Source organism: Rhododendron vialii, chromosome 11a, assembly GCF_030253575.1.
Source record: "Rhododendron vialii isolate Sample 1 chromosome 11a, ASM3025357v1".
NCBI classification, from domain to species: domain Eukaryota; kingdom Viridiplantae; phylum Streptophyta; class Magnoliopsida; order Ericales; family Ericaceae; genus Rhododendron; species Rhododendron vialii.
The window spans coordinates 35,479,976-35,498,208 of NC_080567.1; the positions used below are offsets into that span (position 1 = coordinate 35,479,976).

The 18,233-nt window shown below is 39.0% G+C and overlaps 2 protein-coding genes across 2 annotated transcripts; one reads left to right on the plus strand and one right to left on the minus strand.

The window, feature by feature from the left end:
• Window positions 1-1,652: 1,652 nt before the first annotated feature.
• LOC131308625 (uncharacterized) lies at window positions 1,653-11,332 on the minus strand. The gene is made up of 10 exons (XM_058335581.1): window positions 11,032-11,332; window positions 9,285-9,352; window positions 6,917-6,942; window positions 5,649-5,739; window positions 4,712-4,807; window positions 3,814-3,882; window positions 3,505-3,563; window positions 3,306-3,428; window positions 2,344-2,415; window positions 1,653-2,257 (listed from the first exon to the last, which is right to left on the minus strand). The coding sequence occupies exons 1-10, from the start codon at window positions 11,122-11,124 to the stop codon at window positions 2,193-2,195; spliced, it is 762 nt and encodes a 253-aa protein (XP_058191564.1). The 5' UTR covers window positions 11,125-11,332; the 3' UTR covers window positions 1,653-2,192.
• A 1,287-nt stretch (window positions 11,333-12,619) lies between these two features.
• Window positions 12,620-17,158, plus strand: LOC131308626 (uncharacterized). Its single transcript, XM_058335582.1, has 2 exons — window positions 12,620-12,983; window positions 16,567-17,158. Exons 1-2 carry the CDS (start codon window positions 12,726-12,728, stop codon window positions 16,840-16,842), a joined length of 534 nt encoding a protein of 177 aa, XP_058191565.1. The 5' UTR covers window positions 12,620-12,725; the 3' UTR covers window positions 16,843-17,158.
• Window positions 17,159-18,233: the final 1,075 nt, after the last annotated feature.

The following is an 18,233-nucleotide window of genomic DNA, read 5'->3' on the forward strand; positions in this document are numbered from 1 at the left end:
TGACAACGAAAGATACCAAACCTGGTTTCTGTTTTACAGCAAGAACATTGACGCGGTTTTAAACCCCTGGAATTCATACGTCAAATCCTCCTCTTTTTTTATTATTGTCATATCTATTAGTGATTTCACCCCTCCAACTTCTTATTTTGTGGGTCGGGTCCGGTTGGATCCAAAGCCGTGATCCTAGACATTATCTCGTAGAATCACGGTCGAGAACATGTCTGTGTAAAATATAAATGAATCAAGTATAAACAGTCAATCGAACCATTTACATTTTTTCTTCAAAATGGATGAAAAATATATATCCTGAACTCTTTCTCATAATTCGGAAACTGATCCACCAATCACAACCGCAAGTCGCGGGGCCACACCTTTAACTAGAGCCCCTCTCTCTCAGCCAGTTATCAAAATTTCACACAAGTTTTCGCTTGCAAAGAGGGTGATCCGTTCCTTGCCACTTGCGCTTATTATACTGTCTATTTTAAGCTTAGTAAAAATGTCAGCTTGGTCGTTGATGTTACTGGAGGGTAGGTTTACTAGGTCCCAGACGATCACCAACTCTCTTTCGATATCGAGTGCTATTTTCTAAGCAACCCAGAGACTTTTTCTTAAGGAAAATCTCACTTGAAATTAAAGATAATGTCAACAAAAACTAGTCCATCTCTTTCAAGCATGGACCCTCCCTCCGCAGCTTTCAATGATGGTGGAGGATAAGAATAGTTGATCCTTTTTTCTTCCTTCCACCAACCCCAGAATTTTGGCGCGCTAGAACTCTCAACGAATGTCTCGACCATCCGCAGCAAAATGGGACCTTCCACCCACAAATTCCTCTCTTGGTGGCCAGCTCAAAATTCCACTAGGGCCAAAAAAAGAAAAGAAAAAAAACCCTCCATGTTTGGATTATTCAGTGCCCTTAGGGCACCACGTGGCGGTGACCCAAACTTATTCCCACCACATATTGTTTTTGGGTCTGTATACTTAGTCTCGAGCCCCATAAAAATGTGCGGTTGAGGAAAGACCTGAGGTACCACGTGGCGGTACCCCAGGGACATTGAATAATTTTTCAATTCCAACAAATAAAATAGACTTTACAACATAGCGTTGCCCCAAGAGCATTAAATAATTTTTCGATTCCAACAAATAAAATAGACTTTCCCCGCCGAAAGACAAACACAATTTCACAACTCGTGACCTGACTCGACGAGTACTATCTACTACTACTATATTGAATGACAGTGCAGACTAAAGTCATTGGACGTTAAACTCCCTACAAAAGAACAAGGGAAATTTTCGATTGAACGAGTACAAAGTCTTTTTATATACTACTTCTACTAGCGTATCATTTTAATGCAAGAGAATATATGCTTATCAAAGAATTAGGTTTAGCCAGTTCACATTACCCACTTGAAGGGTAGACAAGTAGCCTCATTTGAGTGCTGATCACAATATTTATTCCTCCCTACGAAGTCAGGGTTCAAGTCTTGCCATAAGCGAGATTACCCTTCAGTAAAAGACCACAACTCCTGACTAGCAGAGTATGATGAACTCACTCTGAACTACAGTTCGAATAACAGCCCAAAGCTTGCTTGCTATTGGCAGATAGCTAGTTTAGCCTCCGCATCTTAATAAACCAGAACAAAAATATTGGATACTTGAAACAAAATTGTGAGTCTGTATATATTAGATTTCCAATCACATCAAGAATTGATACACAGAAATGCACTAACCGCAACAGCAAATGACCGTATTACTTAAGAAGTAAGCCAGTCAGCGGAACTTCTAGATTCATGATATTGGTTCCGAGTGAAGTTACTCCAAGTGGGGCGTGGGGCAAAAGGAGTTACATCTTTCAGAAATTGGTTCAATTAAACTCAAGGAAAAACCAGAATCGACAAGCGAAAAACCACTATAATTGACAAAATCATTAATGGTGTTCTCCCCCAGAGGGGCAAAACAACAACTTGAGCCCTGAAATCCCTTGGTTAGGACTTTTGCTTGGAGCAATCAAATGACCATAAACAATAGTAACTACCTATTGCTTTTCCACATGGTCGTACTTCTTCCTTTACAGTTCTATAAGAACCAATCGTGCCTTCATTAAAGCCGTCTTATGCTTCTTCATTGTCTCAACTAATTCCATCCGTCATAATTATATACGCCATATGAAGACTGAAGAGTAAACGACAGCGAAATCATAAGCGTTGACTGAAATACATGTTCATGAAGTATCTTGACGGATTGAAGCCGCTCAGAGTCACTGCAAAGCAAAGCAATGAGATGATTTTCTATTGACCCTAATTGACAATGACAAAAAACAGAATCATGTTGGCACATAACACTCACAGATAGGTGAAAGGATGATGACAATGCCAATAGGATACAAGAAAAAAGTGGTACGTTCCAGAAACGGCAGTACTGCAGAAGGAAAACCACAATTAGAAAGTTCATTAGTGAAATCAGCCTAAAACACCCATGCCATTTAACTACAAATTTGAACTCCACCAATGTCATGACTCATGAAGGATCCACCAAATTCAAATTTTAATCTCTTAATAAGCTAAGAAGCACGGACACGTCTATCAGACTATCACGCATTTGTGTTTGATATTTGGGGGACACAGAGTCACAGACACTCAAGACACATGCTTCTTAATAAACTAAGAAGCACGGACACGTCTATCAGACTACCACGCATTTGTGTATGATATTTGGGGGACACAGAGTCACAGACACTCAAGACACATGTCGGACAAGGCAAAAAATGAGTCAAATTTGTTCGTTTTATCTTTTTAGTCTAAAACATTGGGGATACACTAGGGCACCACAAAGACAATATTGGGACACACTAAGATGTCAGAATACAATTTAAAAAGTTGGAATAGGGTCAAAATTGCCATGGATGCTTAGCCCATTTGAAAACTTTTATTGAAATATTTGATATTTCCCCATCTAAACGATGTTAATTCTATTTGTGATGTTCTCTCTAATTTGATGGAAATCATAATTTTAAACCTATGGAGACAAGACAAGGTTTTTGGTAAGTAAGAGACAAGACTAGTTCTTATAGCCATATCTGAGGATGGTAGCCAGAAATCGCAAGAATAATTGTTGTCTTCATATACTGGTATATCACAGTAAGTTTTAGAATATGGATCTAATTGAATCCTCCTGTACCATGAAACTTCTGAATCTAGATGCTTGACATGCCCAGAACAAATGGGAATGCTCAACCCAACCCTAGAGACCTGAGTACTCCTCAACTGTATGAAACTAAACAATATCCCATGGAATTAACTTCAACTTACCATCATAACCTAAAAAGTTGAGATAATGATAGGAGGAAACAGCAACCATAAAAAGCAAATTCGACAGCAAAACCGGGATGAATCCGTGAGCTACCAGGAGCGGTGATAGAAAATAATGCATCACTGCAGAAACTAAAGACATCAGTAACATTCAGGTTCATAATTCATAGTTGAAAAACCAAGAGTGAGAAATAATTACCGTAAAGCATAACAAACATTGGGAAGAAAGAGTTGCAGTGTACATCAAAAGCATACAGCCTTCAGAAGGGTCATCCCAATCAAGGTCAATCAGCAAAGCAAACTTCGTGAGACAAGATTACCGCAATAACTCAAGGATTAATTCATTTTAATTTACTGAAATCAATAAATATTAAGCATAGGTATGGGCGGGATTCATCAATTTAGAACTAATGAACACACACATACAAAGCAAATCCACATAAAGACAATACAACTGACAAGGAATATGGTTTTTTAAACTTGGAACGTGCAAAGTTTCTGTACTTGCCATTCAACCCTTTGCTCCACCACATGACTATTCGGAGCTTCCTCCCGAAGATAATTATTTGTCAGAAACCTGCACGGACATTGGAAAACAGATTTAGAATTACAATCTTCAGAGGGGAGTATTATGTGTGCTTTTGCCGGAAATATAAAATCTACTTGCCATGCATATAAAATCTACTTGCCATGCAATAGGAGCTTTTATAGTAATATGGAATGAGTCAGAATGCAAGAAGTTCGAATGACCTTATAAATTCTGGGTTCATGTACGTAAGTTCCAGAAGGTTTTCTTCAGCTAATCTTACGTAACAAGATTGTTGCTTTTCTCATCTGTCACACAGTTCTTTCTTACCAATTGAGAGAAAATGTACTATTCTCTTGTATCATTTTAATTTGTCTTACTGACCAAAACAAGGCATCACAATGGTATCAATTCAACATAATATGTGGCTTGCATATTAGGTCAGCATCATACAAAGCAGAAACAAAACTTGGGACAAATGGAAAACTAAAGCCCCAACCAGACTTCTTAAAGTGAGAATACCAAAAAACGGATCACTGAATAAGTCTCAAAGTTGAGTAGACTGGCAAACGCTAGTACCAAAAATATATCTAAATACAACAGCCAGTGTGGTACAAAAATATTGGACCCCCTTCTTTGGTGCAGAAATAAAAGCTTTCGCAACCAAACCACTATCAGTTCCAGGAAACGACATCCAGATTTAGTCCTGATACCCAATTTTCTCTTCTAAGCAAACCACACTGATGGGACAAGAATTCAGCAGACCTTATCAGGTGGATAAATTGGTATGGTTGCTATCACTAAGAAAGTAAACAAAAATATAACTAGCTTCACTTATCATACAGTTTTCATGCATGCAATATTAAGTACTGTCTCTTACCAGCAGCACGTGGCCACAACTACTCCGGTTAGGTAAAAATGGAACAGCAATACTGAAATTATTACAAAAACTGCATGTGCCGTGCTATGGTCATACCTGAAATAAGTTAGATAGCAAGATTAGATTGGAATAAGCATGAATATGCACAACCCAAAAATCATATGCTTAAAAGTTTAAAAAGTACAGTCCATGCCATAAGGAGCAGGGAAGAAGTATTGGGTGTGAGTGTCGGACTGGTCGTATTTTCACATCACCAAGGACATTAAGATGGCCACAGTTCGTAATTTCATAAAATAGCTTGCATATTTCTCACAAAACAGCGATGTTTTCTAAACAAATGATGTCATTTAACGCACAAATGGATTCTTGTTCCAAGTAGTGCAGTAAACATGACAATTTAGGAATGCTTAAGGAGTCCATGTCCATAACTGCAGTGTCCAAAATGGGCAATTCACAGTACAAATTTAGAAAAGCCCAAAGACCATAGAGTACAATCACTCGGAAGATTATGATTACTCCTCTTTTACCCCCTCACACTCCTATTCAGAGAGGCTGAAAGACAGAAAATGGAGTGTGAAAACCATAGAATCCTCAAGTGCGGTACGAAATCACTCCCCACAACAAAAGATGAGATAATCCAACTTTGTAAATGATTTAGAGTCATGTCTTGAACTTAATTTAAAAAAGATAAAGTGCGTTCATGATAAAGCACTAGTCATGGCACATCTGCATCTTTTCTTTTTCTTTGCTTTCCTTCTGACAAGTGACCCGTGTACATGTACATATCAATGTCAACAAATTGAATTTCCAGGGCCATGACTATGATTCCTCCCCAAACAAGAATTTGGTAGCTAAAAGGAAAATTGCAAGGTTATTGTACCGTGTGATTTTTATACTAAAGAAAGTTGTAGTATTGGGGATTATATGGAACACTTACGCCGTGCAGTAAGCCAGAGTAGAAACAACCAAAAGAAGACTGCAGACAACAATGAAGGCTGGATCATCACGTGCCCATTGATTTTTAGTTTCTGAGACCAAAAAAAGATAGGTGAATAACCATCCAATGCCGACTCCTACAGGAATATACTTAGAATTTCCATATGGAGATTTAATCTAGTCACCAAATGTTGCTATATGTTCTTGTTTAAGCGATTATGAAAAGGAGATGAACAAAGAAACGAACCGCACCAAATGCATAAAAAGAAAACAAAGAAGGGAACATCCATAGAACTAATGATATTAAACTTCATATACCCCATGAAAACCTAACCCACCAGCTCTGAAAATTCCTTCCACTCCCCTTCGTCAATTGAAGTGACATAGCTTATACGAGGGTAATCTTGGCACTAGTCCTGATTTAACTGCCATGGTTGAGGCAAAATCCATGTGTACATTGAAGTGCATAATGCTTATTAATCACACTTGCACACACATCAATTGTTACAGCTCACATGGTCATTTGGCAACTATTTCTTTTGATGCAATCAAATATCGAAATGGAAATCAAGATTCAAAGAAAGGAGAAAATCCCACTCAAGAGGATAAACCCCAAAGGGTAGAGAGAGAAACTGTCTCAATCAATATATTCAATATTCTTAATAATCAAAAGTTAACAAATGAAAGACCAACTCATCCATTTATAGACTCAAGACTCTACTAACACTAAGGACACTAACATGACATAAGAACCCTTAAATCTATAGCATCATCTTTATATTTGCTTCAATATCTTTGTTGTTAGCACCCTCTTATGTGCGTTGGTCTCCATACATGCAAGAGGTCACACATAAGCAACAGGTGAGCCCTTTAATAGTTTATATGCATCATTGGACCCCAGTATATAACACCTTAAGCTTTAGGCAACTATAGTCACTAAATATGTAGATCGTGTACTATAACTATCACGAAAATGGAAAAAAACACTGATAACTCAAATTCCACTCTGAAAAGAAAAAGAACTTTTTCTGCATCCGATTAGATGCCAGCTGGGCTACAGATATGAGAACTCAAGAAAAAAAATGGGATGATGAAGGTTATGAAAAAAGCAGATCTACAAGGACCCAATTGCCAAAACAAAAAACAGAGAAACTACGTATCTAAAGGAATGATGCCATAGACAAAGAAAAGCATTTAATTGTTTTAAGCCCTCTCAAAAAATCGTCAAGCCTCACCAAATCATTACTAGAAACTTAGAGATAGACTTACGCTTATGGTACTTCGTATGCTGGTAGCTGCATCCATTGTTCAGTTCCACATGCAAAAAATCAGAACCAACCATTAGCATTCTCTGACAGCAAACTCATAACACACTTTCTAAACAGTGAACATTAGGATTGGTATCCATGATTTCCGTTCAGTAAAATGTGTACCCACTAGGGGTGTAAACGAACTGAGCCGTTCGCGAGTAGCTCGAGACTCAGCTCGCTAACGGCTCAGATCGACTCAGTTCGCATCATAAATGAGCGAACTCGAGCCCATACCTTTGGCTTGTTTTTTAAATGAGCCGAGCCCGAGCTGCAAGGTACTCGGCTCGTGTGAGCTTGCGAGCCAGTCTACATGTACATATATACCCACATATGTATGCGTATGTGTATATATACATAAAGATCACTGGTGTTAGGTGCTTGCCACGTGATAGCAGCTTTAACTGGGCACCTACGCCACACGTTGGCGAGTGTAAAATAGGGGTCCCCTGCATAGTTTTATAGAGGAATGCACACCTCTTGAACATCTTTTTACCGATGTGGGACAAAAAGCTTTGAGGGTAAAAAACGCTATGTTTGTTCATTTATCCCACATCTGCCAGTCAAGAGAACTCACATTCAAGGGACCCCTATAAAGAAGAACCCAACCTCCTCCCTCGTCAGGAGCAGCGCTTGAAGCTTTCAAAGAGCCGTAAGCGAGCTATACGAGCCGAGCTCGAGCCTACATTCTGAGCTCGTGTCGAGTTCGAGGCGAGCTCTAGCCCAGAAGAATTAAAGCGAGCCGAGCTCGAGCAGATGAAAGCTCAGCTCGATTACAGCCCTAGTACCCACCAAGAATGTCAATCGTAGTCATAATTTTCACATACCATTATCCAGCTATGACAGTTGGACTGTTGAACCCATAACTACCAAAATTAGGTACTCAACGCCGATAGAAACTAAAACCACTCCAAACTAGATGGTAGCCTTACACACTTACCAAAGGGGGGAAAAAACAACAGATAACTTCACCAAACAAAGACTAAAAGTTCTCACTGTCAATGATGTTGGATGATACCACGTTCCATAAGAACACCAACTTTAAAAAGAAAATACATTAGCTAATAGCACAACTTGCAACTACACAATGCACATGCATGAGAACAAATATAGAAATAAAGAATTAGGAATTGTCAGTACATGGTGCAAAGAGTCAATGCCAAATGATGATTTAAGGAGATCAAAAGGATGGCAAAGGTTGCTATGTACTATGGAGCAGAGAATCAAAGATAACTCTGCTGCAATGAGGCCAGTAACCTATCAAAGCAGGATAATGAACCACGAGAATGAAAGAACTATTACTCAATCTTCAGCATAGAAAATACTGAACCTATTAAGTTACCAATAAACCCAAAAGCTTAAGCTGATAGGACATGGGCCTTACAACGTATATCAAGCTATTCAACAGCTCCCTCACGAGCAACAGAATGCAAACAGAAAGACTTGAACCCACAACCTCTCTCAACCTGAGCTCTGTGTTAAGTTACTAGGAGTCCAAAACCTTAAGCTTTTAGGAAATGGGACTTAAAATGTATATCAAGCTATTCAACAAAGCCTGCATCACTTTATCAAATTTATGCACAATATCCTCAACTATGATCCAAGTCAATTAAGAATGATAACAGTTATGTTTAACAAACAGTCAAACTGTAACACCCCAACCAACATTTTCTTCCATCTTTGTTTCTTTTTTCATCTACCTTTGGTGTGCGGTCAGGGAGAAAGAAGATGGTGGCCTAACCTGGTAGAGAAATAAGACTCGAAAGGTACACATGGGGCAAAGAAAATAGTTCCCATGATAGTTCAAGACTTTTATCTGCTGATGGTTAAAAACAAAAAAGTCTAATGTGAAATTGAGTAGCTATGACCGTTTGACGTCACTCAAGGCCAGAAACTGCATCTGCAAAGACTTACAAACTTGATTCTGATAACCCCAGAAACTAGAAGGTGATCAAATTCAAGCGCAAGACAAGCAGTTGGGCAATTCATCTCTCTTGATCTCCAAAAATGGAAGCTCTCTAATCTCTAATTGGAGTTCCAGTTGAATAATCCCATATGACCAGTGTCAATGCAATCAAAGCAGAGGTGACTGAGTGAATGCAATGTTACACGAAAAAAACATTAAGAGTTCATGGACGATGCTACCAAATCGCATCAACAATCTAACCCAATGGAATTTTTTTTTTATTCTGAAATTTAATCGTCTTCAGAGGTACTCTTAAGTGTATGAGCATTCCTATCAAATTAAGAAGTATACCACCACCACCACCACCACCACCATGATTACCCAAATGACAACAAGAACAACAATACCAGTGAGGTATACATACACAATTTTAGGTGAGGTGCAGAGATGAAGCATCTGCCAGAAAGTATACTCGATATCCATTTGTTGCCACTGCAATTAACCAGCCAAAAGAAATAATCCATAAGGGAAAGAATAAGCAAATGAATATGTAAAAAGGTGAACAAGACTTTCAATTTGTATATGCGTAAATCAGAGGAGAATTAGAACATGACCTCAATCAAAACTTCTAATGTCCAGATATATCTGCTAAATGATTGGCCCCATTGAAATTATTATAACTTCGCTGAAGCAGTTCACTTATTAGAACTTTTCTTCATACTCTTAATTCTTAAAACTTGTCTACAAACTTTCACACGTTTGAGTTGCACCAATTTCCATTCTTAAACTTGTCCTCCAACTTTTGCAGAGAGTTGACATTCAACCAAAGCAATAGTTAAAAAATTCTGCACTGAGTTCATGTTCAAAAGCAAAAAACAATAGAACTTCTGCGGTGACCTACTGTTGTGATGGCCTTCAAGAATTCTGAACTGAAGTCAGTTATCAATAAGCTCTTTTATTTCATCTAAACTATATGTGTACAGCACTAATCGAGAGAATGTGATACGATTTGTTGGAGTTTGTCCCACATCGATTAATTATCTCCTCGAAAACTAGTATATATATGAGCTTTGGCAGCCTCTCCACTCATTGTCAATTGGCTTTGAGTTGGATGCTTTAACATGGTATCAGAGCTAGAGTTTCAGAGAATTTGTTCCCCTTGTTTGTGTCATAAGTGCACTGTTGTTTTTTATGATCCATGTGTTACGGGTAGTTTGTTTACCTCCCCACGTGCGAGTCGAGGGTCGTACGTGCGGGGAGTATTGGAGTTTGTCCACATCGATTAATTATCACCTCCAAAACTTATATTTGAGCCTGGGCGGCCTCTACACTCATTGCCAATTGGCTTTGAGTTTGATGCTTTAACAAGATTGTTGCCAAGAATTCCTTCAGATATCAAAAGGCGAGAAATATTTCCAAGCTACATGATGAAATGAATAAACTTGAAATTTGTATTGCCATGTTAAACTGGTTTACAAGACTACAACTCAACACCACAAATTATGTTAAACCCCAATTTGGCATAAGAATGAACGCAATACCCACGAAAAAATAACACTTAACACTGAATTTGAGCTCCTAAATGCAGCATCAGAATCCATTAGCTGACCCTCCTATCTAGGTACTCAAAGTAAGGGAGGCATCATCTTTGTAACTGTTTAATTCGATCTGCTTTAACTTCCAGTGTGGGAGGAATATTTGCTTTGTAATTGTATGAACATTTGCCTAAGAAATGGCGCTTACTGGTTCGAACTGGTCATGCCAACCGTATTTCGGCTGTTCTCCCTCCCTTCCCTTTCCATCAATGACAACTGAACAAAAGAACACCACCAAAACTAAAAGCCATCCAGTCATCCTCCTCACTCTCGGTTCATCGTAATTCACGGAATTTATCGTAAATTATCAAATCACAAGCATCGACGACAATTCCTTCTAAAAATTTAACTCTAAACGATCACAGTACACGAAGTCCTTGAGTTCAAAATCTAAACCTCGAAGGCTCAGCAGAAATTCTGAACAAGATCCCTCGATACTATAGCTATCCGATTTCTTAACAAAGAATGTGATACTGATATAAAATTCAGAATTTTAACTGGAAATCAGGATCAGATCTATTGCGTACAGGCATGTGGATATATAGGCGGAGAGAGAAGGCGTTGAGAGAGAGGAACCTTGACGATTCTCCGGAGGTACTGTGGGAAGACGGGATTGGAGTTGGACCGAACGTGTGAGGGCGTGCGCCCTCTTGATACAGTGGGCAGCATTTCGTCTTCTTCTTCTTGTACTAATTCTTCTGGTCCGACACCTCTAGAGTCGAAGATCTACCGAATTCCACAGATCTCTGTCTCTCCCTGAATTTGGAGCAACTGGAACGAGACGTGATACAGGGGCGTCTCTCTCTCTCTCTCTCTCTCTCTCTCTCTCTCTCTCTCTCGTACACAAACATCTACTTTGGTCGGGCCATTGAGTGGATCGCCACCTTGTTATTGGGCCGATATAAATAAATAATCCGTGAAATCTCGGGTCAAGCGAAAGGCCCAAGTACCAATTCTAAACTTGCTTGAGATTAGCCGGCCAAGAGCTAAAGATAGAGCTGCTACCGCTTTAAAAATTTATAGGGAAAAATGATTGCAGGTAAAAGAATTTCGCTGAGGTTCTTATTTTTCGTTTTACGAGATAAGTCATTCTCTCAATATATTATTTTTATAATTAAAAAATAAATACTTACCGGAACGGGGCCTGACAATTAAAAACCGAAATTATCAGTGATGGAGTATGATTTTTACGGGTCTTAAACATGATACTTATCTCTTTCTTTTTAACAAGAGGAGAAAACAATTTAATTTTTTTATTCATTTATTTCAGTCATAATTTCTTTTCTTCATGGGTTTTTGCCGAAGGCGATGGGGCCACCATGGTGGATGAGGTGGTGGTTCAGTATGGTTGTAATTAGGGGAAAATAACTGTCCATGACGTATTTTGATAATTAATATCTGCTAATGACATATTGAGAATGCTGAAAATGTCATTAGCGTGTAGGAATATTAATTATCAAAACACGTCAGTAGCCGTCATTTTCCCCTTTTAAAAGAAGACAAGTGGAAGAGATATAGGTCCAAGGTGGTAAGGCTAAAACTACGACGCAGACTCCCAAGTTAGCAATGTTTAACGCATATTTGTGGGATTCATTTTTATCCTAATACACACTTTAACAAATGTTTTGACACACACATTGCAGATGCTAATCCAGCGGGTAAGGGAAAAAAATTGTACTGGAGTAGTTGATTGTAGACCTATTTTTGGCTTTGTAATAATTCTGGATGATTATTTTTGTCTTTGTACAATAAAATTTTGCGTTTCTTAAATTTACATCAATTTTTTTTGGATTTTCGGCTTGCCAAAAAAGAGAGTTCAAAACTAAATTTTTTAATAAAGACAAAAAATAATTCAAAATAGTAAAATTAACAAACATAAAATTTATATGAATAAAGACAGAAAAATAGCCCAAACGGATTCATTAAGTCAAACTTATGAAAGTTTGAAATGGATTGTCTAAGTGGAGACATTGGTTTGCAACTTTCGTCATGGTATGATGGGGCTAGCAGGATCAGTGAAAAAATTGAGGGGTTTGAATTTCATAAATTAATTAATTGGGGTTTTTAGTTGGACAAAACCCTTTCATATTATTAGGAGAAAACGGCGTCGCCTATCTTCCCTAAAGATCGGGAATTGAATACGCGAGATGCATCCCTCTTCCTCCTATTTAGACCTTCACTTCTCTCACTCTCGAACGCGACAGCCACCGTCACCGATTCGAAGTTGACAACACAATCACGGGATTAGGGGTTATTAACGGACACAAAAAATGTTATCCGGCAGACCGGCGGCCGTAGCCGACGGAGACATGCGTCTGGTTGCGGTGCCGGAGAAGCAGACTCTAGCTCTGCCGCCTCGACCTCCGGCTGCTGGATCGAACGCGCTCGTCGAGTACACACCGCCGGTGCCTAATCCTGAAGAAGAGGACCTCGAGGTAAAGCTCCGTCGCATCAACGAACACGTTCCCCTTCGCGTCAACAACACCTCTGGTAGCTCTGCTGGTTCTGGCTCCGGCGACTTCCATCAGGTACCGTACCAAACCTTCTTTATTTCCTTTACGTAAAAAGCTTTAGTGTTTGGTGTGGAACACTCCCATGGCCCAATTCAAATCCAAGCACAAATTTGAGTAAAAGCTTCATTAATTCTAAATTTTGGAGGGGAGAAATAGCCTTGCAAAATATTTTATTTTTTGTTTTGGTGTTAGGAAAGGAAGGCCTAAGCCCTAAACACCAAAGCCACTACTAGCTACAGATCTTAATCTTCCAATGCCATCAACATCGTTCCGCAAATGCTCCAGGACCTCCGAAGGGGCTTGCTCGTGGATTAACTCTCTCTGCTCTAACTTCAAGCCTATCTTTGCTAACTCATGAGCACACCCATTAGCTTCCCTACACACAAAAATTAGACTGCCATTCCTTAACAGACCCATCTCTTGTTTAAATAAGCATAACCAGTTTATGGTTTGGGTCGTGGTTATTACAAAATTTGAGTCTCGCTTGATTTGAGTAAAAAACTCAATTTGGTGTAGGTTTGAGTCAAGGGGTGGAGAGTATTTTGGGGCTCTCTCAAATTTACAATTATGCATAACAGTGATGAATTTTTTATCTAAAGTTTTGCTTATTACATATGGATTTGCTGCATTTGCATTTGCTCATTAGAACTGGTTCAGGTGAAATTAAGGTTGTACTCAAGTTTTTGATTAAATTTGAGTTAAAGTATAGGTAAGGGCTGTTGGTGCTCTAATTCTCTCATTGGAAGTTTTTTTCTTCTAGTACTGTATTCAGATAGATGCACGTACTTAGACTAAATAATACGGTGTGGAACTGCTGGATGGGATCAGATTTGCAGTTCAGTAGCAATCCAGGTTATACCGTGTTTGAATGCTGAACTTTAAGCCGTGGACGAAGGACTTAAAACCCCTATTGTGCAAACTTTATCCTTGGGGTTCAAGCAATTACGGGTTCTATTGGTGTTTTAGGGCTTCGTCCACCTGTGTCATACGTTGAGTCTTACTATCTTTTACACAGCCAGTTCCAAGCCTGGGTAATGGAAGAGGGTTGTGTGCTATGTAGCTAACTGCCAGTACATAAAAAATGAATCCGATTATGACAATGGTTCATGTAGCCGACCCTAATTGACTGGGACTTAAGGATCGGTTTTGGTTTCAGTAGATTGGATTGGTGTTTTAGAGCTGTTGTAAATTACTCGTTCGGTGGTCTCTGTGTTGAATCAGCTTATTCAAATGGGGGAAGTAGTGAACCCCCCTAAGGTATGCTGCTCGCTGGAGTTGACTGCTTGATGATGGGGCTAATGGCATTGAGGTTGAAGGCCTGAGGGAGTTACAGGTGATTATGTTTGATATTGTTGCATCGAATGTCTGAGATAATGGATTTAGTCCAAATCGGCAACCTTTACAGAAATGATTGATGGTTTAATTGGGCTGCCTTTTGGAAAATCTTGATAGTTTGCAACAATGAAAGAGGAGAGTTTTGTGGTGTATGATATGACTTACCGTGGGTACCAAAATTGTTGGTCAGAGGCTCTATTTAATTTTTAATTTTTTTTTTGTCAATTGGTAGCAAATTTATTAAGCACTATCAAGTTGAAACATCAAAAAGAGCTTCCCTACACGCCCAGTCCGGAAAATTCTCATCCCATGTTGTAGATAGCTCAATGAAAAGGGCATATTTGGCCACTGCATGAGCCACCCTATTACAATCTCGAGAAACAAACGAAAAAGAAACTTTGCAAAATGAACTAGAAAGTCTAATAGAATCTCCGATGATCACCGCTAGGATAGAATTGGCAACCCTTTCTCCCTGAAGCATTTGAATAACACACCGTGCATCTCCTTCAAAAGAAAACTTCTCTCCACCTTTCTCCTTTGCCATAGTCACTGCCCATCTGAATCCCAAAGCCTCCACAATCTCAGCAGATTGAGCATTGAACACTGGGATAGCTGCTATCCATTTCACCTGACCCAAACAATCGCTAGCCACCAAACCTATACCCCCTCTCTTTCTTGAAGCATCAAAGGCCCTGTCCGAATTAATCTTTAAAAAATCTTGACTTGGTGGACACCATCCAATATGTTCCCCTTCTGTTGGTTGTCAATGCTTCATGGATGCCTTAGCTTAAAGTGGGGGGTTTTTAGCTTGAAGTTTAAGCCTTGATTATCAGCTGATTGTGTTCCACTGTTAACTGTTAAGTTGATGAGACACGAGCAAACTTCAAGCTAACATCTCAGGTGCACTGGTGTTTGTAGTGTCTGCATGATTGGTAGTATGATTTATGGGCAAACTCATGCAGCTCTGATGAGGAGATTAGCCATTCACATTTTCACTCTACTTCTTGCATATAGTATTTCCTTCAGGTCCCATTTCTTGTAAGCTGGGAGTTGTACAGATTTGATGTTAGAACCGAGCTATTTTGGGATTTTAACTATTAGTTTGTTACTCTGCCCTTTCAACATCATATCTTTGTCGGCAAAATCCACTGCATGAACTTTGTGATATCTGCTCTGAAGAAACTCATGCTTGTTTCTTAAAGAAATCATTTCCAGCTGCAGTGAAGTGGGGAATTACAGAAAAAATGATATGCCATGTAAGAAGTAACTTCCATCTTCCTGTGCTGTACTTTATTTGGTCGCAGTGTCTTTGGAGGGGTTTGAGGAAGAGTGTTCAGACTTGAGAGATAAGACTGTTCAGTCAATTGGGTAGATTATTTTGAAGGATATGCAGCATTTGCCCAACTGCAAAGTGGATGGTATGATTTTTTTTTTGTTCACTTTGTGCCTCTAGAAGTCAACTGGGTTCTTCCACTAGGAGACCACTCCTCTCTTTTGCTTCTTCCCTCAGTCTTAATGTGTTGTGTTGGTTTCCGACTTTCTCATACAAAGGAGAACCTAAGGGTGTTGTCAACCCCCAAGTAAACTGACCTTTGGCCATTGGTCAGTTTCTTCCGGCAGTGGGGCGTATATAATTCATTGTTTTGATTGGCTTTGACCTTTGAGGGTAGCTTTTATATGGAATGTCTCCAATGGCGAATGTGCAAAGATTCCATGATAGCGATCAACAGGAATTTTTTTCCTGATCAATTGGTTCAACAGGAATTTTTTTCCTGATCAATCGGTTTTGTGCTAGTCTAATCTTTCGTGTTACTCAAAAGACCGTAGTTTTCCAATTATAACAATGAGATTGTGTGGGTAAAGATGTTTTGTAAACTGAATAACAATTAGGAGGCCTTCCGGAGAGATAAGAATATATGGTTTTCCCTGCCTGATGCAGAAAGGAGACAGCTGATAGCTGTAAGGTTCATTTGTGTGTGCGTGCTGACTTCTGCAGTGGCCTGGTGCCCACAAATTGTTATCAAAGCGTTTGACCATACCACACTTAGTGCTGGATTGTGATATACAGCAGGTGTGGCACTGTCCTGTTAGTTTTTCCTTGCTATTTAGATGAGCTTGGAAAAAAATAATAAAAGCACTGTTCAAACACCATATTAGCTCCATTTTGTTGATTTTGTTAGGGCTTTTGATTTTCTAAGATGCCATGGAGCTGTTTAAACCATGCATATTGATTTCAGTTTCTTTGAAAAACTTCCTTGGACAGTATCGGCAAATGAGACGGAAAGAACAAGACCGGCTTGCACGGATGGATGCTGATTACCAGAAAAGGCAAGAGTTGGCAGAGTTCAACAAGAGGAAGGAGGAAAGAATGAAAGCTGCCGAGGAAAGGACAGCAAAGAATCGGTTGAAACGCCAGAAGAAAAAACAGAGGAAGAAAGTGAAGAAAAGTAAATTGAATGCTGGCGGAGAAGAGCATCAAACAAAAGCAGCTTCAGACGATGATGGGGACTCTGATAACGATGAAGAAGCGGAAGTGTGAGATTTTCACACAATTTTGTAATCCTATACTTCGGCCCATCTCTGGGATTATGAGGACTTCCGAATGGAGTAAATAGGCGACAAGCCATTTTGCAGGTTCTGTAATCTGGTTTTCCTTATTTGTGCTCATAGGATTTTGCAGAGATACTTGGGCAGTGGGGGGAGAAACCTAGGTTTCAGATTGCAAATTTGCTTTCTAATGTATCGATGTGCCAATATGTTACTATACTGATTTCTCTGATGGATTCCTACCTATGATGCTGACTATCTCATAATACCTGACTAAATGTTGATATATGCAACCTCCATTTCTATTATTGGATTAACAGTGACTGACTGTAGACTAACCGTAGTCGTCATTCTTCACGCATCAGGGTGGTAAAAGAGGCGAGTTTGTGTTTGGCTTGATTATCTTTCGAACTGGAATTGATGATCACAAGCCCAAAGTGATGATGAAACGAATATGACTTGTACAAATCTTTTCATTTTTCCAAGTCGATCCAATTGATTGTTCATAGAGCTATTTACTTGATTGATTGTTCATAGAGCTATTTGCTTAATTTCAGACATTTTCTGGAACACCTCTAACAGAGGGATAAGTAGTCAATTTTGAAAGGAACTTATTGTCAAACTCTTTCAGGTATGAGTCTATCTGTATTCGATTCAGAAATGAAGAACTTGCATCGGTATCTCAATTTTCGGGTAATTTGGTTGTTTTTCAATTTAATTTTGAGAGAATATAAACTTATAATGCCTGTGTCAAGCAGAATTTGGCACATGGTTATATGCCAATTTAATTACACTAACTAAATTAGGACTGCCTAAAGGCGATGATAGTTCCTTGCCATAACTAGGCAGAAATGGATTGTCAAAGCCATGCACGGCCCGTCCTAAACTTGGACCAAAAGCTATCAGGACCACCCCACCCAACCTGTGGAATAGATAGAAAGCACCTTCTAATTTGTGAAAAGATCAAGAAAATATTTTTTTCCCATCAAAAATTGAACTTCATAAATAGACAAAGAGTCGATACATGAGTTGACATATTACAGCTCCAATGAACAAAAGCCAGACTAAACTAAAAGATTGCAAGTTAAAATAGAGTACAAGTAGCATAAATAAGAAAGGGCAAATTTCACTCAGACCCCCTGAGGTATCTGACAATGACAGAAAGTACCCCTCAGTTTTCAAAAATGACAGAAATCTCTCCTATTTCACAGTTTGGGTTTCATTCCGTTAGTTCCATTAGTGAAATGGACGGAAAACGTACGGAAAATGAAATTTTCAATTTTATTTAGTTCTACAGCTATCTTAGGGCTCTTATTGAACGTCCTAGAGCACAAAATTAATTATGACCCTTTTGGATAAAATGATCAGAAAAATAAGATCTTC

Coding starts and splice junctions, on each gene's coding strand:
- LOC131308625 (XM_058335581.1), bottom strand. CDS start 11,124: ATGCTGCCCACTGTATCAAGAGGGCGCACGCCCTCACACGTTCGGTCC. Junction 6,943..9,284: donor TGCACCTCACCTAAAATTGT/GTATGTATACCT, acceptor CAATGGATGCAG/CTACCAGCATACGAAGTACC. Junction 2,258..2,343: donor CATCATCCTTTCACCTATCT/GTGAGTGTTATG, acceptor TTTGCTTTGCAG/TGACTCTGAGCGGCTTCAAT.
- LOC131308626 (XM_058335582.1), top strand. CDS start 12,726: ATGTTATCCGGCAGACCGGCGGCCGTAGCCGACGGAGACATGCGTCTG. Junction 12,984..16,566: donor GCTCCGGCGACTTCCATCAG/GTACCGTACCAA, acceptor TTCCTTGGACAG/TATCGGCAAATGAGACGGAA.